Source organism: Mugil cephalus, chromosome 2, assembly GCF_022458985.1.
Source record: "Mugil cephalus isolate CIBA_MC_2020 chromosome 2, CIBA_Mcephalus_1.1, whole genome shotgun sequence".
Classification (NCBI taxonomy): domain Eukaryota; kingdom Metazoa; phylum Chordata; class Actinopteri; order Mugiliformes; family Mugilidae; genus Mugil; species Mugil cephalus.
In genome coordinates this window covers 7,285,781-7,309,713 of record NC_061771.1, presented here as the reverse complement: position 1 = coordinate 7,309,713, position 23,933 = coordinate 7,285,781, and the positions used below count along the sequence as shown (strand labels likewise).

Below are 23,933 nucleotides of genomic sequence, written 5' to 3'. Positions count from 1 at the left end.
TGGTCAATGTTATTTTCTCCTGTCAGTAGTTTTAATTATCAAATTAGGCCTAAACCTGCCAGCACCCCCACCCAACATCAAAAAGTATACAGGTTTATGCAAAGTGGTTAAAGGTTAAAACCACTCAGGTTGAGCCAGGGGAGAAACCAAAGGTGACACCTGGTGGTCATCAATTGAATTTCATTCTAAATTCTGCACTTGAATACTTTTCTTAACATGGTTTGCAGAGTAGCATAATTGCTTAAAATCATATTTCAACATTTTTGGAAAAAAAAAAGCAAAAACACAGTTTTTATCAAGCACTGCAGTATTTTTATTGTCAGGACAGTCAGGAGGAGATGGTGACTTTAAGCGCATGCAGTTGGTGTTGTTATTGTTATACTATGACCTGGATGTCTGAGGAGCTTCACATACTAATTTTAAAGTGTTATAACAAAAGTGTTTCAGTTGACTTTATGATGAAATTGTTCAAAAACACAGTCTGCCTTCATACCATCCACCTCTCAGAGTTATAATTAAGACAGCGCATCATCTGTATGACTTTAAATCATATTGTGACTTATCAGAAGAAGCATCCACCAGGTAAATATCATCACTCACTGAAACTTTTCCCTACATCACCAATCAAGAATGAAAATACCAACGTAACTCACTGAAGAAGCTGAACTGCTTTTGCAAGCTTAAAAGTAAATTACGGTTAAAGCCTTAATTAAACCCATGTGACAGAGATACACTGAACATCATTTACGCCATTTAAGTCAGTGTATAGGGTTTAGCAGCAGCATTACTGAATGGTCTCCACTTGGGTGTCAACGGAGGAGGACACCACCTGTCCATCGACGACCTGCTGCACAATGGTCTTCACCCGCCTCTCGATGTGGGGTTTATGTTCTGCAGAGAACAAAAAATAATCCATCATGTGACGTCAGCGCATTCACTGATATTGTTCCAAGATGAGAAAGGTAGTTCACTGAGTGATCACTATTCCTTACCTTCCCCTTTTTGTTCCACCTTCTTGTGGACCTGGGGAGCCTGGGCGACCTGGGTCACCTGGGTCGGTTGGGCGACCGGGGTGCACTGGGTGACCTGGGTTGCCTGGGGGGCCTTGGGGGCCTGGGGGGCCTGGGTGCACTGGGTACTATGGAGGGAGCAACAATTATTTAAAACACAGTTAGCTTTGTGAAACAACTCCCATTTCCAGTAATAAAGGATCAAAATATATATTTCATGTCTCACGTCAGCTGTTGCACACACTGATCTCCCTGCAGCAGCCTCCTGTACTCAGCGATCTCCATCTCCAGCCTCATCTTGATGTCCAGCAGCTGCTTGTAACAGACCTGCTGCTGCTCGATGGAGGCTTTCAGCTGCTGCAGCTCCGTCTCCATCATGGTGACGCGCCTCTGGCTTTCGCAGAGCTGAGCGCCGTAACAGGTCTTCACTTCTTTCAAGTTCTGCCCCAGGAGCTCGAGCTGCAGGACAGACAGGAAAGATGTTGGTGAGAGTGATGAGAGGAAAGAATCACCTCGTCCATGTTGTGATGAATTTGGACAACACAGATTTCTTCAAAAGGCCCACAGTTTTTCCAAGTACATTTTTCGAATGGGACAGTGAATTCTGTCCCTTCAAACAGCATCAGGAATAAATGCAATATATTGCTGAAATATTGTGTTCCATTGGTCATTAGTGTTGCTTTGAGACAGACAGAAATATCACACTACTCTTCAATCAAAATTATGACCAACTTATCCAACACAACCAAGGTGTGCTTCCTGTTATCTCTACCTCTGCATAGGCGCTGTTCCGGTTGATCTCCAAACTCTGGTACGTCCTCTTCAGCTCTGCCACCTCTTTGGCACTTGCCTTCGCTTCTGTTTCACAGGTAACAATAGTCTTCTGGAGGGTTTCCACCTTTTCACAGGCACAGGCACATACATACACATAATGAACAACCTTTGAATGACTTCATTCACATTTTCTTTTTCAAAGACTTATTCTGGAGACACCTTACTTTAGACTGGAACCATTTTTCAACTTCATGCTTGTTCTTCTTCACCACATTTTCATACTGCTCCCTCACTTCCTCCAGGAGCTTTGACAGATCAATAGAGCAGCCAATGTCCACCTCTACATTCACAGAACCCTTGCTCTGCTGCCTCATCTGAGTTGTCTCCTGCAACATTCAAGAAGGACTTGCTCAACATTTTCAGTGTCCATTACTGCTGTCGCCAACAGGTGGCGCCATTTGCAGTTCAATCAACAGCTCGCGGTTCCTCTGTGTTTCAAAAACAGACGATGTTCTCACCTCCTTGTGGGTCTGCTTCATGCACACTAGCTCATCCTTCAGACCCTCTATCTGCATCTCCAGGTCGCTGATGGTAAGAGTCATGCTGTCCCGGACCCCGCGGAGACGAAGCACATCAGCCTCCACTACCTTGTGCAGGTGGTGCTCAAATTCATATCTGCACAGGACCGTCAGGGGTTAGACTTCATTAACATGCACTTAGAGTCATTTTTATCTCTATTAAAGGTGTGATATTTAAAAGATTATCTTTTTTCAGTATTCATAAATGTGTTATTCCAACTCTACAAAAATTGCAGCATGAACCAACACAGAAAGGTAAATTTGCTGTACTTTGTTTTGAAGTCTTCTGCAGCCAGCCGACTGTTGTCGATCTGCAACATGATGTTCTGATTCTCTGACCATTGCTTTTCAATCTAAGAAGGGGAAAAGAAAACACAATCATTAATTAATATGTACTATCTATATCTTTCAGTACTCAGCAATTATTCATATTTTAAAACTTATTCAGTATACACAGCTGACTCTAGGGAAAATGTATTTGTACAACTTTTAAAACCTTTTGGGGACAGAATGCGTCAGTCCCGTTCACACACTGAGACTGGAGCCTCTGGTCGTTATTTGTCAGTAGACTATCATTGACTGGGACAGGAGACAGGATCAGTACAAATTCCTTCAATTACACGTGAGTTTCTGGTCATCATTGTGAGTCTCAGGTGGGCACTGTCAGCAGAGGCTCCTGATAAAAAGAACATCTCCACCTTGTAGAACTGAGGAAGTCACTAGAATAATGGAAACATTTTCAAGAACCTCAATCGTTTCAGCGTTGGTGTTTGTATATACCATCACCTAGTCGTGACCTCGACAGACATTTCAGACTTTCCCCAGCTTCCTTTATGTGGATGTGTTCACATAGGTGTCAGTTTAGCATTTTTTTTTTCAAGGGTGACAGTCAGATGTTTGCTGTCACTCCTGTCTAATCAGACCACATTTGGTTTCATTGGTAAAGTATCATTTACTCAGTATAATGGTGTGTCTTTCTGTTGTTGCTACTTGACTCCAGACCAAACTGGACCAAAGTTGAACTGAATGACTGAGTTCTAACCATGTCTTTTCAATCACAGTAATCTAGGTCCACAGTTTAGTTTTGCTTTGAGCAGTGTGAAGTATTTCTATTCTCCAATGACCAGCAGGAGGAGTGGACAGAACTGTTAGTCCAAATTTTGTGTTCCTTCATTGTCGGTTCAACATGTATTGATGTGAAAGGTACCTGAGCTCTCAGGTCACTGATGGTGGCGTAGTAGCAACTGTAGTCAGGGACATCGTTAGCTCTCTTCTCATAAAAGTCTCTGATCTGCTGCTCCAAATTCCTGTTGGCTGCTTCCAGAGAGCGCACCTGCACACACAACCAGACAACATCAGTTTCTTCTTGTTCTTCTTTTTTATTATCACCTGCTTTAGCCACTTGTGCTTTATGACAATGATGGAAATACTGGGTCAGATAAGCAAATCTCTGTCAGCTCTTAAATATATATATATATCAAAAAATCATTCTTTCCTTTAATTTCTATCTAAAATCAACAACTGACATCCTCTTTGTTGTTTTTTGTCCATGTTGCAAAAGGTAAAAACTTTTCAAGTCAGATCCTTGTATTATATCGTATTTTAAATGTCAGTCGAGGGCTTTTAAAATATTTCTTGAATACTATTTTCCCCTCAATAATAACCAACCATGCAGTGTCTAACTTTACATTCTCTAAACCAAATCATTCACACATAGCTTCATGAGAGCAGATTAATTATGAGACATCAATTATAATGTGACAAATTTATGAGGCAATGCCATGTGTGTGTTGTTTATAAAATCCTACAGGAGGTGATATGATAACTTACTTTGTCCAGGTAGGTTGACAGGCGGTCGTTGAGGTTCTGCATGGTCAACTTCCCATCCACGACCACGCCGGCCCCTCCGCCCATGTTCAGTGATGCAGAGGATGAGGAGGAGTTGGAGGACTGGGCTATGCGGGTCCCAAAACCTCCTGCTCCTCCGTACATGCTGGGCACCCAGCCAGCGGAGGAGCGTCCATTCATCCGTCCGCCCAGGCTGCAGGCGCTGCTGCCGGAGACACTGCGGGCGGTGGAGGAGCCGCAGGAGGTGGAGTTGCCACGGGCGGTGGAAGTGCCGCAGGCAGCGGAGCTCCCACGGGCGGTGGAGGTGCCGCAGGAGGTGGAGGTGCTGCGGGCGGTGGAGCTGCCACAGGCGGCGGAGTTACCACGGCCGGTGGACATGCCCTGGGAGCTGTAGCTGGTGCTCTGCTGGCTGGGAGACTGGGCCATGGTGAGTCGAGGATGTGCAGACTGGTGCGCTGTGATTCTGACTGAGACTAGTGGGTATTTATAGGGCAGGACTGGTCAGGTCTTCCAAACAACCATGTGTGGTATGCAAATCATATTTTTTTTTAAATCATTAGGCGTGTACAGGCTCATTAGAAATGATCCGTGGCAGACAGGTGGAGTATCCAGTTCAGCAAGACTGATAGACCAAGTGATATCAGAACAGTTGTCTCTCACTTAATAGTTTTACTAATGAGACTTTCAGGTTTGAGAGAAAATGTAGACTGCAAACCTTTTAATAGGTGGGTTTATTTTTTGTGTGTAACATATTGGTGATACAAAGTGAGACCTTGTCAAAAAGAAAGGAATCATAACAAAACTACTAATCAAACATGATTAAAAAAAAAACACAGGCACACAGTAAAACAAGTGAGGAAAAACTAATGACAGAAACACCTTTAAGGAAAGTAAAAATCGTTCAGGAAGGATTTGAGAAACATAACAACGTGGTCTTTGTGAAGGTCGATTGGCCTCCAGATTCCCCACATCTCTATGTCATGGTGCATAACAAGAACACAACGGGGAATAGACCAATGATACAAAATCCAGTTTGGGAACTAGGGGTTGAATGACTTCGGATTTTTTAAAGTCGACTTTGTGAAAAGAAAACAGTCATTCATTAATATGTACTATTTATATCTTTCAATACTCAGCAATTATTCATATTTTAAAGCTCATTCAGTATACACAGCTGACTCAAGGGAAAATGGATGTGTTGGATTTCTAAAACCTTTTAGGAACAGAAATAGTGTCAGTCCCGTTCACACACTGGGACTGGAGCCTCTGGTCGTTAATTGTCAGTAGACTATCATTGACTGGGGACAGGAGACAGGATCAGTACAAATTCCTTCATTTACATGTGATTTTCTGGTCATTGTGTGAGTCTCAGGTGGGCACTGTCAACAGAGGCTCCTAATAAAAAGAACATCTCCACCAGTCTTTTACAACTGAAGAAGTCACTTGAATAATGAAAACATCTTCAAGAACCTCGATTGTTTCAGCTTTATCGTTTATATATACCATCACCTAGTGACTGAACCTCGACAGACATTTCAGACCTTCCCCACCTTTCTTTATGTGGATGTTGTTCACATTTTTGGCATCAATAAGTGTCAATTTAGCTTTATTTTTCACTCGGATGTTTGTTGTCTCCTGCTGTCGCTCCTAAACTCAGTCAATCCTAAATAGATGAATGATACAAAATCCAGTTTAGGAACTAGGGGGTGAACGACTTCGGATTTTAAAGTCGACTTTGTGATGAAAGTCGAATCAACGTCGACTAGTCGATGACGTCAGGCATACAAATACAAAAGAAATGAATGCTTTGCAACAATGAAATCTACATTCCTGAGCTGAATACATACTGTAGCGTTTCACACAAGAAAAACTACGGAGGCTTTCAGGCGAGGTAACTGAAGCAAGAAGACTACTGTTGACCGTAGCAGCCCACGACAACACCATACACACCACCAGTCTTGATGCTTCTATACTGCTCGAGAAAAAAACACACAAAAAAACGCTCTACAACCACGGCAACATTGTCAGCAGAACACAATAAAATCCAAACATAAACACATGGCCACACAAACGCTGCAGGTAGCCTATAGCAGGATAATGTAGCCGGGATAAAAAAAAAAAAAAAAAAAAAAAAAAAAAAAAATCATGTACCACGTACAGCAGCTAAACGTCTAATAACTTTAGATGATAACATTTACCAGCAAGTTGCTGATGTGCAGTCTACTTCTCTTGACTGCAGTCAAGATGATTTGGCCCTAATGTGTGGACCGTTCCTCTGCTATCGCTAGCGGATGACTTTTCAGGTGAGTGCGCATTGCAGTAGTACTTTTTATGTATTTCTTACATATTCTGTATGTCACGGTGTAATGGACTTCATCTCTAGTGGAGTATTTACACACACTAGATTAGCCACTGCTAGTTTGCTGCAGTGATCCACTGGGCTCCTCACCTGTCTTCTCCTCGTCGCCTTGATGCGTAAAGCATCTAGTCGACTAGTCGACTAGTCCTATTAGGAACAACAATCGCAGCATTGTTATCTGTGGTGTATTATTTACAGTGGTATGAAAAAGTGTTGTCCTCCTGAACGATGTCTTCTTTTTTTTTTTGCATGTTTGTCACACTAAAATGTTTCAGATCATCGAACAAATAAATAAAAAATAAAAAAATGCAGTTTTTAAATGAAGGTTGTTATTATTAATGGAAAACAAAATCCAAACCTACATGGCCCTGTGTCAAAAAGTGTTTGCCCCCTGACGCTAATAACTGGTTGGGATACCTGTAGGAGCAACAACTGCAATCAAGTGTTTGCATTAACTTGCAATGAGTCTTTCCAGCGCTGTGGAGGATTTTTGGCCCACTCATCTCTCTAGAATTGTTGTAATTCAGCCACATTGGGGGGTTTACCAGCATGAACCTCCCTTTTAAGGTCATGCATCAGCATCTCAATAGGATTAATTTAGTTTTTCTTCATCTATTCAGCGGTGGATTAGCTGGTGCGTTTTGGATCATTGTCCTGCTGTAGAACCCAAGTTCTCTTCAGCTTGAGGTCATGAACAGATGGCCGGATGTTCTCTTTGAGGATTATTTGATAGACAACTGAATTCATGCTCCCGTTTATCACAACAAGTCTTCCAGGTCCTGAAGCAGCAAAACAGCCCCAGACCATCACACTACCACCTCCAGATTTTACTGTTTTCACCATTTGTGGATAATGACTCTCACTGTGGTTCACTGGAGTCCCAAACCTTTAGAAATGGCTTTTCTAACCTTTTCCAGCCTGACAGATCTCAATTATTTTCTTTCTCATTTGTTCCTAAATTTCTTTGGATCTCGTCATGATGTCTAGCTTTCGAGGATGTTTTGCTCTACTTCCCTTCGTCAGCCAGGTCCTGTCTAAGCGACTTCTTGATTGAGAACAGGTGTGTCTGGGTGTGGCGAGAGACATTGACCTCATGTGTGATAAACCACAGTTTTCACAGTAAGTTATGTTAAAAGGAAGACCATGTAGGTTTGGATTTATTTTTTTGCAAAAACATAAGAAATCAGGAAGGGGGCCAACGCTTTTTCACATCACTGTACATTTTTTGTTTTACTGTTACTTGTGAAATCCAGCAGGTGAAATTGCAGTATGGAGAGAGATTTGTATTCACCTGGATCTAGTGACTTCAACAGCACTCGATCTGACATTCTGACTTAATGTCTGTTTCTCTACAATGTGCTGAGCTTTACCGTTTTCTGATATCTTACATCTGAACACCCTTAGAGACAAATGAGGTTCACACTGGGCACATTACAGGTTAACAATGCGTGGCTTTATAAAATCATTAATGTGCTACATCTACCTGCACTGTCCTCATTCTCATCCTCATTGTTGTGATGTCAGTTGTGTGTCACCTCACCTCACACATTGCAAGTCTGAATTATCAACAAAGGAAGACACACCATAAAGAAGGAAGGAGTGTTTTAACCACATCAAACTGGTTCTTCTCTGGAAGTGTTTTTGTTTCTGTTGAACAAAAGTTTTAAATGCTCTAGGCATACCAGCTAATCTCAACTAACACAACTGCATATTTTAACTCTAGAATTTCTAAAACACACGCAGACAAAACCATTGCCGCACCTTTTTTTTTCGGAGGAATCCGACATCACACTAAATATTTCCTGAAGTGACAAGCACGCAAATCTTCCAAAATTATATTTTATAAAATTTTCCTTGGATGCATGTTCATACTAACTGTCAGAGCACACAGGATTTTGATTGGCATGCAAATCTAAAATTCTTCTGTGTTATATATAGTCCCAGCAAGTGAAACAGGAAGAAGGTATATTTCATGGCAGATGAATGCAGATGGAGATGGATCGAAGATATGAAAGATATTTAAGCACACCGCAGCGTAGAAGAGGGCACTGCCAACAATGGTCTGGTAGAACATGTCCAACAGCTTCCAACAGATATTAGCCTCCTGAGGGAATCTGAGGGATCTTTTTTGTAAACTGACTGTGTGTTAGCCAACCAGTCCAGTTTGTGATCCAGGTGTAGACCCAGGTCTGAACCACCTCTACACCAGTTGATGGTTACAGGCTGTAGATAGGGTCTGGACTCTTTGTTTTCAGCTGTATTGATGAACGTGGTTTCCTCTGGATTGTGGTCATAATGTTATGTCTGACCAGAGTATACATCGACCCTTCCCATTTTTTATAAAGTAATAATAAAAAAATAAAAGTCTTTTTCTGTAAAAAACAAAACAAAGTCCTGTTCTCGAAGGCTATCGGTGGATATGCTAAAAAACACTAATAAAATGACGTTTTCATTTTAAATTTTGATCTTAATATTTACTTTTTTAGGATATTATCAAGACTGACAAGGGACATTTAGACCAATAAAATGACTTGGACTCAACATGTACTTTCTCCAGCCGTACAAAGAACACAAGCTAACGTGAAAGAAAACAAAGAGCATCTGATTTTCCTGATAAAATGGGTGTGTGGGATCTGATGCATTTATTAATTATGACTGATGGGTGTGTGTTGCCTCGGTCTAGATGCAGAGTGCAAATCTTAGCCGTCGAGACATGTGATTATCTTTTCAACGCAGTATTAATAGATAAAACAACCAAGGTCGCATAAAGGGCAGGTGTAACTCTGTGACAACCTGTAGGATCATGTTTCAGGGCTTTATTTGCTGCTCAGCTTAGTTTTATTCTCATTTATTCTGCGGTCAAATCCAGAGGTATTGTCTGCATGCATGTACATTGTCTGCTCTCCATTGTGCGGCTGACACGTCTATTTATTGCATAAATAAAAACTCACCACAGACACATGATTCACTGCCTCTTAGAAAATGTTTAATGGTGGCACAGGCTGGCATTCACACCTCACATATTGTCATGGGAAACTGGAAACAGCCAAAACGAATCCATACAGTATGTAAATAGAGCTAATGTCATCCGAGCCGTCGTGTGTTTTGACTAAAAGGGTGGCGAGCGCGTCATCTGGACAGGATATAATGACAGTGATAATCAGTCATCCTCTTGAGCACAAATAAGCTTTGTCTTTGCCCAGCTCTATTGTCCTAAAAGGACAAATGAAAACCAGCTAATGAGAATGGTTGCTACAACTGTCATTTTGTGGAAGCCGCCTGATGGTTTCAAAACACCTGATGTTTCACCGTTGCATGTTGACCCCAGATCCTTCGTATTGGTTAAAATGGGCTCTAAAGGGGTATTGGATTTCTAATGTAAACACATTGAGTCGTTTTATAGTTATTGCGGTGCAAAAAGGGCCTTTCCAGCACCACAATGATGGGCTCCTACATGTCAAGGTGCACCGCTTCCTTTACGCACATCCTTCCAGCGTATCCGTCTTTGAATCGATCCAACGCCCTGCGGTGAACACTGTTATCAGGCTTCGATTTTCAGCCATATTGCTTTCACCAAACCTGTAGTATATAAGAGAGAACCTGCTCAGATTCATCCCCAGGTTGGCAACCACAGACGTCACTCTCCTTAGACTTACACCTCTCATCCCACTGCTGCAGGTGTAGTACGTTAAACTTTGAATATTTAAGTCACTCGATGTCCTTTTTAACAGAAATTGTTCTTTGTTCTTGCCCACAGACATGAAGGTTGTTGTCGTATTTGGACTGTTGGTTGCGCTGCTGGTATCTGGTGTGATCTCCTCCCCTGAGACCCCTGCAGCTGTAGAGGCTAAAGAGACTAATGTCCTGAGGGAGCTCCTAGCTAAGAGGGACAACCTGAGAGACTCAGCTGGCAGACAGAAGCCAGGGCCTCACAGTGCCAGGGTGGAGAGACGGGCGCACCTATCGGAGGATGAACGGGAGATTATGACTAAACAGATAATGCAAGCAATTTCAGGTATGCTGCACGCACAGTTGTTTTTCACATGAGGCGTTTTGTTTATGCTTGTATTAATGAGAGAAATGGGCAGAAATAAAATACAACCTTAACAGGCGTGTGTACTGAAGCCTTTTGTGTGGTTCATGTAGGAATGGTTTGTTCACAGAGATGATGAACTCCGACTGCATGTCAGACCGGGACTACCAGGGCTGGGTGGACTTTGGACGCAGGGACGCGGAATGAGGCACGATAAAAACAACGGCAGAGCGGCTGGAGAGCTCGTGCTTCCTGCTTTTTTTGTTCGGCTTTTGTAAAAAATTTTACTTCCCATGCAACTTGATAAATTAAAATATTTTGCAGATTTATCACAGACGTCTTGATTGATTGATTTGAGCGGATTGAGAGACACCCAAACTGAATGTAAAGTTTTATTCACAATTTATACACGCACTGACAAGTACAGCAGTGATGCTACCAGACTATAGCAAACAGTAGTGCAGAGAACAGCAGTTTGGTTGATTTAAGTCAGAACACAAATGATATTCTAACATGGTTTAACATCATTTCTTCCCTTTTAAATCCACGGTATCCTATGCCTTTTTTTTGCTACAGTTGATTGTTCAGAGAGGTGCTGTTTTAACATTTATTGCCACTCTTCTGCTTGCGTTAATTAAATAAGTATTCATTGAGAAATCACCTCGAATGCCCAGTGTGATTTTTGATCTAATTAAAATCTCAGCAAAATTCCTGAACGTGGTGTGAAACACAGCAGATTTGTACAAGCACAGTTGTTTAGTACGTATATATTGCTTCAAAATTCAGTGTCTTGATTTTGGTTTTCGTGAGGTTTGGCTTAGAATAAAGTCCACAGAACTTTAAACAGCACGGAGGTGAGACTGCAAGTGCAACATGAGTGTGGGTGACGAGCACCAGACAAGTGAAAGGTTATTTATATGATTCAGTCATCATCTGGCCCAGCTAGTGGCAGATGTCTTCGTCAAATGAAACAATCGTATGTACAACATGCTTTTCTCAATGCAGAAGCGTAGAAGCAGCAGGATCAGAGAGTGCTTTAGTGCATCTGAAATGTTCAGTGTGACAGCAACGGTTTGGTTTGTGGTTTCAACCGACAGTAATATACTGCATGTATTCTTTTTACTAATGTTCCTAAAGGACAATGTTAATATTTACACATACCTGGTGTTTCACTTTGGAAAAAGACAGATGATTTTAAAAGCAGTGATGGGGAGAACTGTAAAATCCACAAAACACAGATATAAAAAGTCTTTTTTTCCCGTCATGATGTTTCTTATTTGTGTAAAACAAAGAAAAGGTGTGAATCAAACAGACTGGTGATCAGGCGGCTGTCCTGAGATGAAAATGTCTCACACTGAAACAAGTATTTACTCTTCATAGAAAAGAATACACTACCAACAACTAAAGGTATGGCTCTAGCACATTCTGTGGCTTTCAAGACACGGTTGCAGTGGCGGGGCCGTGAACTGCACAGCGGGAATCACATGGCATGATGAAAAGTCACTACGGTGAATGAGAGAGAGTGGTGAACACTTTGGGAGGATGTTGGGACGATTCTCTGGCTTTGCCACCGCGGCCCATCATCCCCAAGGCTGCCACTCGGTGCAGCCCGAGACTCTGAAGTTTCTCCACCAGGTTCAAGCTAAAAGTGTTCTGTCTTCCCTGTCTGTCCGCGGACGAGTCTCCGTCTTTGTGTTTTACTGTGGAGCATGCAGTTTTTGTGGGGTGGCTGTAGTGCAGGTTGTGGTGAGGATTGGAAGAGGCGGAGATGCCGCGCTCTTGCAGCAGCTCGAGGAGTCCCAGTGATGAAGAGGGTACGGTTGTGGGGGGGGTTTGTCCTCCCCAGCCAAAGGGCTGCTGGTGGGAAGGAGTCGAAGTGCTTACGTGCTCACAGTTCCGACAAGGTGGCAGGGCGAAAGAGTGAAGGCTGAAAACAAGAAGACATAAAGCCATTAAAATAAAATATCACACCTGATGAACATCAGTTTTTGCATGCAGATATACGGTACAAAACAACTGAAAAAGATTCGGTTAGTAAATCAAACACAATGTTAGTGTGCTGATGAACAGGAGCTGGTGCTGATGAAAGCCTAGAGGGGGCAAGAGACGTAAAACCAAGAATGGGAGAGCAAGCACAGGAGCTGAAGCATAAAGTGAAGTGTTAGTAGGAGGTGATGCACTATAGAGAGAGGCACAGTACATGGCACATTAAAGAAAGAAGGATTATCTTATCTTACTGTTCTCAGTATTTCCAGCAGAACATCCACAGGTGACAAATGCTTTATAACAACATAATATAGATTTCACCTGTTGGTCAGTGTATTAATGTAAGTAAGTTTTGGTTATATAGAAGCCAAGAATCATAGGGCCACTGTTTTTTTGTTTTTTTAACATTAAAAGGAGCCATGTGTCAAGAATCCAAGAATCATAGGGCCACGAATCCAAGAATCATAGGGCCACTGTTTTTTTGTTTTTTTAACATTAAAAGGAGCCATGTGTCATTTACTAAAATGTTGGAAAAGTAGGAGTGCTGCCTGCAACTAACAACTGAGTCACTGAAGATGGTGCTCTTTAGTTCCGAGGAAAGACAGTGGAAAATAAAAAAAAAAAAGTCAGAACACAAATGATATTCTAACATGGTTTAACATAATTTCTTCCCTTTTAAGACAGTGTTGGAAGTAGTAGTAGGAGTGCTGCCTGCAACTAACAACTGAGTCACTGAAGATGGTGCTCTTTAGTTCCGAGGAAAGACAGTGGAAAATAAAAAAAAAAAAGGTAACAAGGCACTCCTCTTGGAAAAAAGGGAAAAGCCTTCAATAAAGGCATGTTTAAACACAAACACTTGACGTGACAAATGAATGGTCTGATTCCAAGGAAGATCTGACAAAATCTGACTCGAGCTGCTTTCTGCCACAGGCTTTTAACCGTGTCTTGCCTGTAATTTTATTAAGGTCATTTTACTTTTTTCTAAGATCAGTGCCTTGGTAACTTTTGTTTTTTTTTTTCTTTCCAATGCCATTATTTGGTTTGTCTTGTTATTTTTATGCCTTTATTTTGATAGTTTCTCACGTGTTACTGAGAATATTATTTTTCAGTACAAGACAGTACTGTGCCTCTGTCGTTAATCATTTTTATAAACTATTTCTCATGCCAGGTGCAGCCACGACACTTGGCTCTTACTTTGCCCCGAGGGCTCCTCCTAGAGTTGGAGAAAGAGCCGCGACAAGCGTTTTCTGCCACTGGGGGAGTAAAGAGCAGAAGTTAAGAGAGAAAACCAGCAGCAGCTTTGGATGAGTAGATGATATCTGGAATATCCAGATGGAAACACAGATGTTTAATGAAAGCCAGCTGCAAAATGACGTTTCAGGTTAATCCATCCCTTATAAACACCAAGTGAAGTTGCCACATTATTACAAATCCAACATTATTACCCAACATGGAAAACGTCTTAGTCAGGGCTGTGAAAATAGCAAAGGAACTAAAGCTAAAGGACATCTTTACAGTCAGTGAATGCTTACCTAGTGGAGAAGGAGGGGATGAGGATGGAGGGTTGGTGGACTTGGCAGGTGGTAATGGTATGTGTGGGAGAGGTCTGAGGGAGGTTGGGACCTGATGGGGAGACTGTGAAGTCATGGAAGGAGAAATGACTATAAAGCTACACATGGAGGAGAACACATGCACACACTTTTACAAAACAAAGCTGAAAAAAGGCTGAAAAAATTGGCTTCCTCAGTTCTAAATGACTGGAGGAGCATTTAGGTTTTTATTAAGAACGCCTGTGGGTGGTGTCCACCTGAAACTCACATATCTCACAGGTGTCTGGTTGTTCCAGACACTTGTGAAATATGTGAGTTTCAAAGTGATGATGAAACCCAACAAGTCCAGTTTTGTTTTTTAGATATACCACAACCTGGATGACTGAATACCTTCACATACACACACAAATGACATGGCCATCTAAAATAATGATGAAAAAAAAGATATATATAATATACATTTATACATATGGGTTAATATGTGTCGTACCCATGCCATGAGCTCCAGACAGCTGTGACAGGTCCAGCTCATCCTCCTCCAGGTCGTTCAGACTGTAGACGTGCTGTATGTCCACCTCTAGCTCCCTGAAGTCTTTAGTCAGGACCCCTGGGCGTGGATGTAGGATGCCTCCCAGGTTCGGTTTGGCCAGCTGCTGCCACTGGTGCAGAGTCACTGAGCCTGATGGTGAAGTATGTGATAAGGAAGGTGCATTAGAAATTACAGTGATTTACATCTGTACTTCTTTTGACCCCAGATCAATGTGACCACACATTTTACAATTAAAATGACCAGCACTGCTTTCCGGTACGGTTTATAAAAAGGAGAGACATATTCTTAGTAAAGTCGGTTAATGCAAAGCTTAATAAAGAGGTTACACGTCTTAAATTATAGACTGGAATAACCTGCACTCTAATTAGAGGGGAAGTTTTTATCATTAAATATGTTTGCCACCATATTGTAAGTAAATAAATGCTTCCTTTGTCCATGTTTGGTAATACAGTTTTGACTTGAAAGCTGTTTGTGAGTGGTTTTTATTGTAGACGTACAGACAAATGTCCATAATAATCAGCAGTTTATGTCCTACTTTGGATTCTTATTCTGCGACGAGACTGTACAAAAGCTGGAGCAGATTCAAAGACATTGTTGACACTGTATAAAGCTGCAGGTTTTACCTTCCAGAGGTTTGACAATCTGCAGTCGGTCCGGCAGGTATGATCTGGATCCTCCCGAGGAGCCACAGGAGTGCCGTGAGCTACCGTTGGAGTAGTTGGTGCCTGTCGATGCTCCCGGGCTGGAGTCCAGGCTGTCGTTTGGAGTCAGGAATCCGCTGGAGCCCTCACCCTCCTCAGAGTTTGCTGCCAAGGCACGGAGTTTCCGTTCTCGCTCCACATCAAAGAAAGGCCGTTCGGAGGAGTGGTTCTGCTGGCGGGCTGAGAGGTTGCGCAAGGCTGCTTCGAGGTCCTGGCCTCCCGGCGTGCCTGGCTGACCCAGACGCTTTGGCCCACTGGCACTACAAGGAGAAAGTGTTAAGTCAACTTCCTACCATGCTGCACTTAAAAGACGTAACATTTTCCTTTTTATATAGAGCTCACCCATTGTCTTCTTTTTGAGTGTGATTGGAGCTGGGCTTCTCCTCCAGGGTAAGGCTGGCATTATCAGAGCCATAGTAGCTGGTTCTGGGGGTGCTGGTACAGCTGGAATGTGCAGACACAGGACTGGAACCTGGCAAACCCGGTGAGTGGCACCGAGACCGCAGCCTAACGGCCTTGTTCGCCACCTTCACTGTCTCAAACACACGCCACGGGTGGTTCCTGTCACGGAAAACAGAGCGGCCATTAAAGACACGATAAAACAATAGCAATACAAGCAGTAGTATAACGTTTCATGGTGTGTTGTTGTGTTACATCAGATTGGTGGAAAACTGAAAGGTCATGAAGGTTTAACTGTAACCGCCATTAGAGTTCACAGGACTCCATCCAGACAATACTGATTAATCAGAATGTTTGCAGATAAGTTGAGAAATCAGATTAGAGTTTTTGGAGCCGCTATCAAGTCCCTTTGTTGCCTATTCCAAAACACAAGATAAGACAGCATGGGCGTGAGTGGAGTTTGACCAGGTATGATAAACAGTTTCCTGGCAACATAAGCAAACAACGTGAAATCTGTCACAGTGCAAAACACAAACCCTCCACAGATCTTACCTTGTATTAAGAAAACTTAATACAAGGTAAGATCTCCTAACTTACGTCTAAAGGACTAAAGTAAACTTAGAGTGTAGTGAAACTGCACTTACCAAATCTTTTCTTAATTTTTTCCTGTCTATATATTTTCTTGTATACAATGCAGAATACATACACGTCTTTAACATACAGTTAATACACTGTATTAAAAGATGCGGTAGTCAGCTTAGATGTGAGGTCAATGTCCTTTGCAAAATAAAAGAAGTTGCCAGACATGCATGTCTCGTGTAATGAAGGCCAAAGACACACTGGAGGACTATATCCCAGCTTAAAAGCCTCATAAACGTAGGGAGAGGAGTAATCAAGGCATTTATAAGCTTAAGACATTAAGTAAAAGTGCTGATACGGAGTTTGATGTTTACTCCAGTGACACTAGCTGTTTGAACTCTTAACCTGTTATAAAGTAGTGATATTTACAGGTGACAGGCTTACTTGTACTCTGAGGGAGCCGGGGTGTCCAGGCCTTTGCGGAAGGTGCCTTCTATCTCTGCTGCCAGAGAGTCCATAGGGAGGACGGAGGCCAGTGCCGTGTACCGCTGCACCGTGCTGTTGGGCAGGCTCTTATTTCTCAGGTTTTTGATGTCCTCTCTGGCCTCGTGGAGCATGTCCTCACACTGCGAGTATTTGTCCTGCAGGTCCTTAAGCTGCACACAGGGGGAGACAAATCGTTCAAAATGACAAACCAGGACATATATTCCTGCCTGACTACAGAAGGACGCAGCGAAGGATTCATTAAGCTGAAACTAAACTGTTCTGTTGAAGTACAGTGAGTGTGTACAGTGAATGTCTTGCCTCTGATGTAAGTTTCAGCTGGCTCTCACGGGAGGTACTCAGGTGCTGATTCAGCTCCTCGTTCTCATGTGAGAGCTACAGAGATGAAGAAGGATTTAGGTGAGTTTTAATTCCAGATATATATCAGAAGTCATGTGTGAGAGTGAGTCCTCACCCCTTTGCATCGGGCCTGCAGGTCAACAATCTGAGCGAGCAGCGAGCTGATCTCCTCCTGCTGTCGGAGAGTATCCTCCACCTTCCGTGCCAGCTCTTCTGACAGTTCCACCGCCCTCTTATTGGCAGACGCTGAAACACACAATCACCATGAATGCAACTATTCTTGAGTTACAATTTCCCTGTAATTTATTGAGGAAAGACTGTCAAACTTACATAGTTCTTCCACACACACCATCATCAGCTCCTGTTCTTGCTCCTCGTAGTTGGTCGTCTCAGTTGACAGCTCGTTGGCCTAAAGAAACAATGCAACTGTCAATTATTTGCATTGTGCGGTGAATGGAGACTTGCATCCTCTATTGTCTATTACAAAATACAAGCAAAACCATGAAGATAAATAATGATGATGTCTTTTTTAATGTTATTTCATACAAGATGATATCAGGAACCTGAGGTTTTTCTGGAAAACTTTAAAACACCGTCATGTACAATAAGTAAGTGTTGACTGATAATTTAAGTCAGTGCGGCAATTGTTTACCTCTAATCTCAGTTTGCGGTTCTCCTCTTCTAAACCCTTTAGTTTCTGCTGCAGGAAGTCGTAGTGGACAAAGTTTCCAAGTGAACTGCTAGATTCATTCCTTTTCATCCTACACAAGAAAAGACAACATGTCGGCGTAAAGTAAGTCCCCTTTCAGGGAAAAGTATCTTTGGGAAATACTGACACAATGAATCACAAATGCTAAAACAAAACAACAGAAATGAGCTGTTTGCTTCTTCAGCATGTCAAACTATCAGCTGTTGAACTGGGTAACATCCTTACAAAGTAGATCATGGCTAGCAGTAATTGAAGGAAATTAAAAAAGAATTAAAAGACAGAAGAATAAGGAGGAGGCGTTCACTGCACAAAAAGCTTCGCTGGAAACATTGACGCATGTTTACTCACAAACAAGCTTAGTGCAATGAGCAACAGTACAAAGCAAAATCCTTCTTAGTGGACAATTAGAATCTTCAACACGAAGTTGTCTGTTGTTTATCACTAAACTCTAGCGGGAGGAAGACTTTTACATTTTTATGAGAGCGTTTGTGAAACACAAATTACAGGTTACCTGAGTTTTAGAAAAAAAACAAGAAAAACAAAATGCTCTCACTGAGTTTTGAAAACTGAAATAAGGTGTATTCTGTTCAAATGTGGAAATACTCTAAACACCTGTGTTACTATGTGTACTCACGGTGAATTTGACTGAGCGTTCTCAATCTCCTCAGTGCTCGCATAGAACTGGAGGAGGTCGTCTCGCATAGAGAGCTCATGGCGAAGTTGTGCAATCTAGAAAAGAAATCAACAGCTCAGTAGACTGCAACATGACATACATCAGGTATTTCAGTCTTACTCCATATTTATTTTTACCTCCTCCGTTGCGATTTCAAGCTGTTCATCCAGCATTTCATTGCGTGCTGTTAGTTCTTGGTTTTGCTTCAGGAGGGACTGACCAATCCGCGCTGCTAACTCCAGGTCCCGCTCTTTCTGCAAAGTCAGAAATAAAAAGAGATATTTTCAGACCTGGTTTTGCATTTTCATAATTGCAGTTTAAAGTTGAAATTTCCGATATTTGAATTTTGTTCACTTTTGCAGCACCTATTAAGGACTACGCAGCAACCTCAGCCCTGAACATGAACTGCTGCACAACAGATCCTCCTTCACTAATAACTGAGTCCACCCTGGTATTTTGTGTCTGAAAGTCTCCACCGACAACCAGACATCTTATAAATGCAAGGATTTTCATATCCTACTCAAACATTCAATTTATTTTCATGTGATTGTAGCGACGGAAATAACAGTGCAGAAAACACAAACTGCTGGGGTGGATGGGGGGGGGTTGTTTATCCTCTTTAATCCCATTCATCTGCTCTGAGTCTGTCTCTTACCTCCTCCAGCAGGTGGGTGACTGCCTTAATGTCATGATACGTCTTGGTGACCTGGCCCACTCTGTCTGAGCACAGCACTGAGGGAGACAGGGACAGATTTCATGAATGACGGAGAAGATAAAGCAGAGAATGGGTGACACAGAAAAGACGGCGGCCTGCCAACTCGCATGATGTTTTGTTCACATTTTCAAGTTTTTCTACTTTGTCTCTCGCTCTCTTTTTTTTGTCATCATAATATAATTTTTGGATGTTCAGGCCTGACAGAAAAGGATTACAGATTACATGTTGTTTTCATTATTCACAGATTACAGATCATGTACAGAAGATGCCATACTATTATATAATATTAATCAGTAACAACAAACCCAGAAAACAGTATTGTTGTTCCCAGCTTCTCAGAGCTACTCCCCCCAGCATCTCCATGTGGTCAGCCAGATAAAGATCCTCTTAGCTTGATCCTTTCAAGTCCAGATAAGACACCAGTAAAGACCTCGTTCCCCTGCGTACCAATATAGCTCGACGGGAGAGACTGCCAGAGCTAAGCTCACAATGTGTTCACGGCAGCAGGACATGTTGGAAGGGATAAGAGTGGCTGGCTATCGGCCTGACGCTTTGTTTATATACACTGGACAATGGCTTGTTTATGTGCGTGTTAAAGTCAATGGAGCTAACGAGGCACAGAAGACTAATTAGTCATTTACTCAGAAAAGTTCAGGCAGATTTATCGTTGACGTGAATGTATTTTTTAATTAAAGTCATTTGTGTTCTCAACATTATTTTTCATTTGTTAATTACACTCATTTCATACATTTGACGATTACTGGCATTGTAAATATACAGACTACGTACAGTGCATCTTAACCAAAATCAGTGACGTAATCTTACTGCAGGCGAAAGCTTAGCTGGACTAAAGAGATGGGAAGTTGCCATATCGTAAATTAATTAGATTGGGGTCTGTGAATTTGGCCTGTAAACACGTTGATTGGATAGCTGTATCAGTATCTAATCATCCTAATGGAAAGAATACCTTGAGCTTAACTGCAAAGTGTACGAATACTGGCCATGACTTGCAGAAAATAAATCATGTCTATAGTATAGAGAATAGAGTTGCTCTCCTGTCACTGTAGATTGAGAACATGCTTCCATCTTTACTAAGTAGATTACAGACAAAATGCTTCCTAAGCGACAGAGGACGCTTCAATTAATGTGCCACATCTGAAATATAAGTCACCTTAAAAAATGCCTTTGTTCAAAGTCACTGAGATAAAAAACGCTGCTGGGAACACACATTCATCACAATACTCCTCTTGACTGTATAAGAGGTCAGCTGACAGGAGCTCAAGTGACTCTCAAGGACAATGCAGAAGGACACTTGAACACCCAGTCTTTAATATGAGAACACGTTTAGCACTGTCCTTTTCTCTCAAACACCAGGCAGGGAAATTGTCTAACTTCCAACAGGAGAGAGCAATAGATCTGATGTGTGAATCCAAGTGTGAACAAAATAAATGTCTACAACTCAATGACAACTGAAAAAATAAATCCAAATGCTGATGGGAACTCTGAGGTGTGTTTGAAAGATCAACAGCTAAACACACCTAGAGGTCAGTACTGAAGTAAGGAACCTTTTTTCCCTACACTCCTAAAAACAAATATAAGGTTATAACCGAAGTATGTGTCACCATGGGTGTAAACATGTACATTTATGACAAGAACATCCTGCTTATTATTCATACTTGGTGTAAACCAAAGAGCAATCCTGATAAACGGATTAACTAGACCCTAAATAATATAATGACAATCATTTATACATTTTGTAATTCCCAAAACACATTCTATAAATTAACAATGGCTAATGGGATAATAGTTAAGGCACAACAAATCCCATTGTTCTGGACTGCAGCACCTGAGCTAAACCCCTAAACTATTTCCTCTTGACCTGACAGAGTTAGACTTAGCACAGAGGATCAAGGGCAGAGGTGTCGCTATGCCAACTAGAGGTTTTAGGGTCCGGTTTGCACTAAATCCATACAGGTACTATGAACTGCTAGGCTAATACTGATTACTACGGATAAACCTTGCTGACTTAGAGACCTTGCCGGACTGTGGCTCCGAGCTACGAAAATAAGACTGACCTCATATTGTTATGGAGGTGCACGCTTAACAAGATCAGCAGGAGCTAGAATTTGTCTGCAAGCTTCCTAGAGTACGTCTATCTAATGATTATTTAAGTGAAGCTAAACTATACTATAAAATAGCAAATATGTGGACTTCCCATCTCAAAATCTCAACACAGATTAAAAACATATGCACAAATGGCCCAGAGTGTCCTGTTTTTTTTTTTCTGGAAGGACGCCCATGTTGCAGTATTCTCAGGTACCAGCCACATGTCATACAATGCCACATACAAAGGGAAGGAAAAGGAGACACCGTGCTCACAATAACACAGAAATGTAGTCTGAGCACCTTTATAGTTCATTTAAAAAGTACTGCCACAACAGCAAATTGTGTTAATACACACTGTTCCTGAGAATAAGCCCAGAAATACCCCTATATTATCTTTTATAAACATACTATATTTACTAAATATCCATTTAAATACACCAATAGTGTAACGTTACTCAAGGAATTTTAAAGGAAGACGCCCAAGGACGACTGACATTGCTGGACTGGAAACGGAGCAGCAGGAGTTTGTGCTCCACCACCATGGACAGTCATCTGGTCATTGTGTATCATTTTAACATATTTACTAAACCAATTTAGATTTTATTGGTAATTTTGTTTTGGAGAATGAAAACGTATTTATGAAAATTTGCAGGATTAAATTACAATGTAATAATTCTCCTTTGTCTTCTACGTAATAAAAAAGTAAAGAGCAAAGAGAACGAAAGGACACATTCAAAATGCGACCAGTTACGTGTGCTGTCATGTACGCAGAGTTTGGTTATGCTGCTGCAGTGCATTTGGAGACACACAAACAGACACACATACAGGCTGAGTAACCTTCACCAAAATAGGAAGAAATATTTAAGCTGCATATATTTAAAAACTTCACAAGCCTTCAAATTGATCTAAATATTACAAGAAACAAAGCATTACATCTGACGTTAGTCTCCCACTGCATGATGCACCTTCAATGACATTACTGCACCCTGCAGCATTTGCAGTGCACTATTAAGTATCAAAGCACTTGGCTACTAGGGACCTTGATGAAGAAATGAACCCCAGTAAACTTGACTTGCAGGACAGATAAAACACAATAATTAATATCTTCTGCACTTCTTGCTATAACACAATTTCTATGTTGGAGCTCTGTAGACTGAGCAGCCTCTTCTGCGTGCTACCTGCCTTTCATATTCTCAGTCACGTCTCATTCTTTTCTCACCTTGTGTCACTTCTCTGCAAAGCTGGTGATTATTGTTATTATTATTGCTGTTGAGGCATTTCTTCTCCGCTTCGTCCATTTCATCCAGGAAGCTGGAAGTGCTCTTCTCTTCGTCATCTTCTTCAGATGCAGAGGAGCTCCATACCTCCATGGTGACTGGAGAAAAACTGCCTTCTAGTCCTCCGTCCATAGGATAAATCCTTCCCTCTCTAATTCTACTGTGTGTCAGCTGTGGTGTGCCACACCAGCTGTGCCCCTGGCATGACTCTGCTGGCTCGTGTCTAGGGGAAAACAGTATCTTCTGGCCTACGTGAGTGGGCGGGTACACCTGTGTTTGTGTGTGCAAGAGAATCTGAGCTGCTCGCTGTTAATATATAATCCCTCGGCCTGTGCTGTCCATCTGTCGTCATGCCTGCCTGCCTGCGTTCACCTGGCCACGCTGGACTACTGGGTAAGAAAAGAGGGGAAGAAGAGGAGGAGGGCTGGAGGAGGAAACTAAATCTAAACAATGAGTCACGACAGCTGATCACACCGACCTTGTATAAATCACAGAAAAAGGAGCAGATGTGGATATAACTGAAAAGAAATATTTAGAGTGAGAAAACCGATGCAGATTAAGGAGATGCTACACAAAGCCCACCCCCCCCCCGTGAATTGAGGGAGATGGTAGGTCCCATGCCAATGGCTGCTCTTTGCTGAAGACATACGTAATAGCAGACAGAGAGAGGGCTCTGCGTAATACTGGTGCAGACTGAGCCACACCCACCGGGGTCTGATGGAAGCAGGAGTCTTTACACAAATACAGAGAGCAAGTGTATACAGTACACGGGAAAAATGCCTCATGAACAACTGCTCCACTGGCAGCAGTTCAAAGCATTTTTGTAATAAAAATGGAGGTTGTTATCTGTAAATATTTAACACACAGTGAGAGAATATTCAGCTTTTCTAGATGAGTATGGTAACCAACCAAGACGCAATGAAGAGCTTATCATCTATTAAAGAAGTGCCAAGATCCACATTCTTTCTACACACTGTTATCATATTCTGGCTCTGGCCTGTCCATCTTTGCCATCTCCTCGACAGATAAGTCTCTTGTAATCAAATATTAACCTTCTCATTAATTTTTCACCCACAAACTGACTCTTTGCAGGTCAAATGCTGCACGCAAGAGACAGCAAAGACACAACCTTTGCCTTACACACTATCCTTTTTCCTGTGTTCTTGTCTGTAACATTTGTTGGTTCTCACAGAATAAAATCTTAGAGCACGTGCTGATAACATGCACGGTCTTTGAAGAACAT

General features: G+C 41.9%; 3 protein-coding genes across 8 annotated transcripts; 1 reads left to right on the top strand and 2 right to left on the bottom strand.

Annotated features, from left to right (window-relative positions):
- Window positions 1–289: 289 nt before the first annotated feature.
- LOC125002949 (keratin, type I cytoskeletal 19-like) lies at window positions 290–4,677 on the bottom strand. Its single transcript, XM_047577313.1, has 9 exons — window positions 4,193–4,677; window positions 3,570–3,695; window positions 2,633–2,715; window positions 2,303–2,459; window positions 2,009–2,170; window positions 1,783–1,908; window positions 1,237–1,469; window positions 993–1,138; window positions 290–891 (listed from the first exon to the last, which is right to left on the bottom strand). The coding sequence occupies exons 1-9, from the start codon at window positions 4,634–4,636 to the stop codon at window positions 785–787; spliced, it is 1,584 nt and encodes a 527-aa protein (XP_047433269.1). The 5' UTR covers window positions 4,637–4,677; the 3' UTR covers window positions 290–784.
- Window positions 4,678–9,298: 4,621 nt separating this feature from the next.
- On the top strand, window positions 9,299–12,008 carry LOC125004595 (cholecystokinin). The gene is made up of 2 exons (XM_047579318.1): window positions 9,299–10,584; window positions 10,733–12,008. Exons 1-2 carry the CDS (start codon window positions 10,329–10,331, stop codon window positions 10,807–10,809), a joined length of 333 nt encoding a protein of 110 aa, XP_047435274.1. The 5' UTR covers window positions 9,299–10,328; the 3' UTR covers window positions 10,810–12,008.
- hap1 (huntingtin associated protein 1) lies at window positions 10,982–23,273 on the bottom strand. 6 transcript variants are annotated; one of them, XM_047579313.1, is made up of 15 exons: window positions 22,633–23,273; window positions 19,248–19,324; window positions 18,730–18,846; window positions 18,554–18,648; window positions 17,863–17,971; window positions 17,541–17,619; window positions 17,326–17,456; window positions 17,172–17,246; window positions 16,812–17,023; window positions 15,732–15,950; window positions 15,312–15,649; window positions 14,629–14,817; window positions 14,121–14,211; window positions 13,783–13,841; window positions 12,385–12,529 (listed from the first exon to the last, which is right to left on the bottom strand). In XM_047579313.1, exons 1-14 carry the CDS (start codon window positions 22,820–22,822, stop codon window positions 13,802–13,804), a joined length of 1,962 nt encoding a protein of 653 aa, XP_047435269.1. In that variant the 5' UTR covers window positions 22,823–23,273; the 3' UTR covers window positions 12,385–12,529; window positions 13,783–13,801. The 6 variants fall into 6 exon arrangements, with proteins under 6 accessions (XP_047435267.1, XP_047435266.1, XP_047435270.1 ...); XM_047579312.1 differs by having other exon boundaries at window positions 14,121–14,223; window positions 22,633–23,271; XM_047579311.1 differs by lacking the exon at window positions 13,783–13,841 and having other exon boundaries at window positions 10,982–12,529; window positions 22,633–23,271.
- Window positions 23,274–23,933: the final 660 nt, after the last annotated feature.

Coding starts and splice junctions, on each gene's coding strand:
- hap1 (XM_047579310.1), bottom strand. CDS start 22,822: ATGGACGGAGGACTAGAAGGCAGTTTTTCTCCAGTCACCATGGAGGTA. Junction 17,247..17,325: donor TGCAGGCCCGATGCAAAGGG/GTGAGGACTCAC, acceptor TCATCTCTGTAG/CTCTCACATGAGAACGAGGA. Junction 14,224..14,628: donor GTCTGGAGCTCATGGCATGG/GTACGACACATA, acceptor ATGACTTCACAG/TCTCCCCATCAGGTCCCAAC.
- LOC125002949 (XM_047577313.1), bottom strand. CDS start 4,636: ATGGCCCAGTCTCCCAGCCAGCAGAGCACCAGCTACAGCTCCCAGGGC. Junction 1,909..2,008: donor AAAAATGGTTCCAGTCTAAA/GTAAGGTGTCTC, acceptor GCCTGTGAAAAG/GTGGAAACCCTCCAGAAGAC. Junction 892..992: donor GGTGGAACAAAAAGGGGAAG/GTAAGGAATAGT, acceptor TGTTCTCTGCAG/AACATAAACCCCACATCGAG.
- LOC125004595 (XM_047579318.1), top strand. CDS start 10,329: ATGAAGGTTGTTGTCGTATTTGGACTGTTGGTTGCGCTGCTGGTATCT. Junction 10,585..10,732: donor GATAATGCAAGCAATTTCAG/GTATGCTGCACG, acceptor GTTTGTTCACAG/AGATGATGAACTCCGACTGC.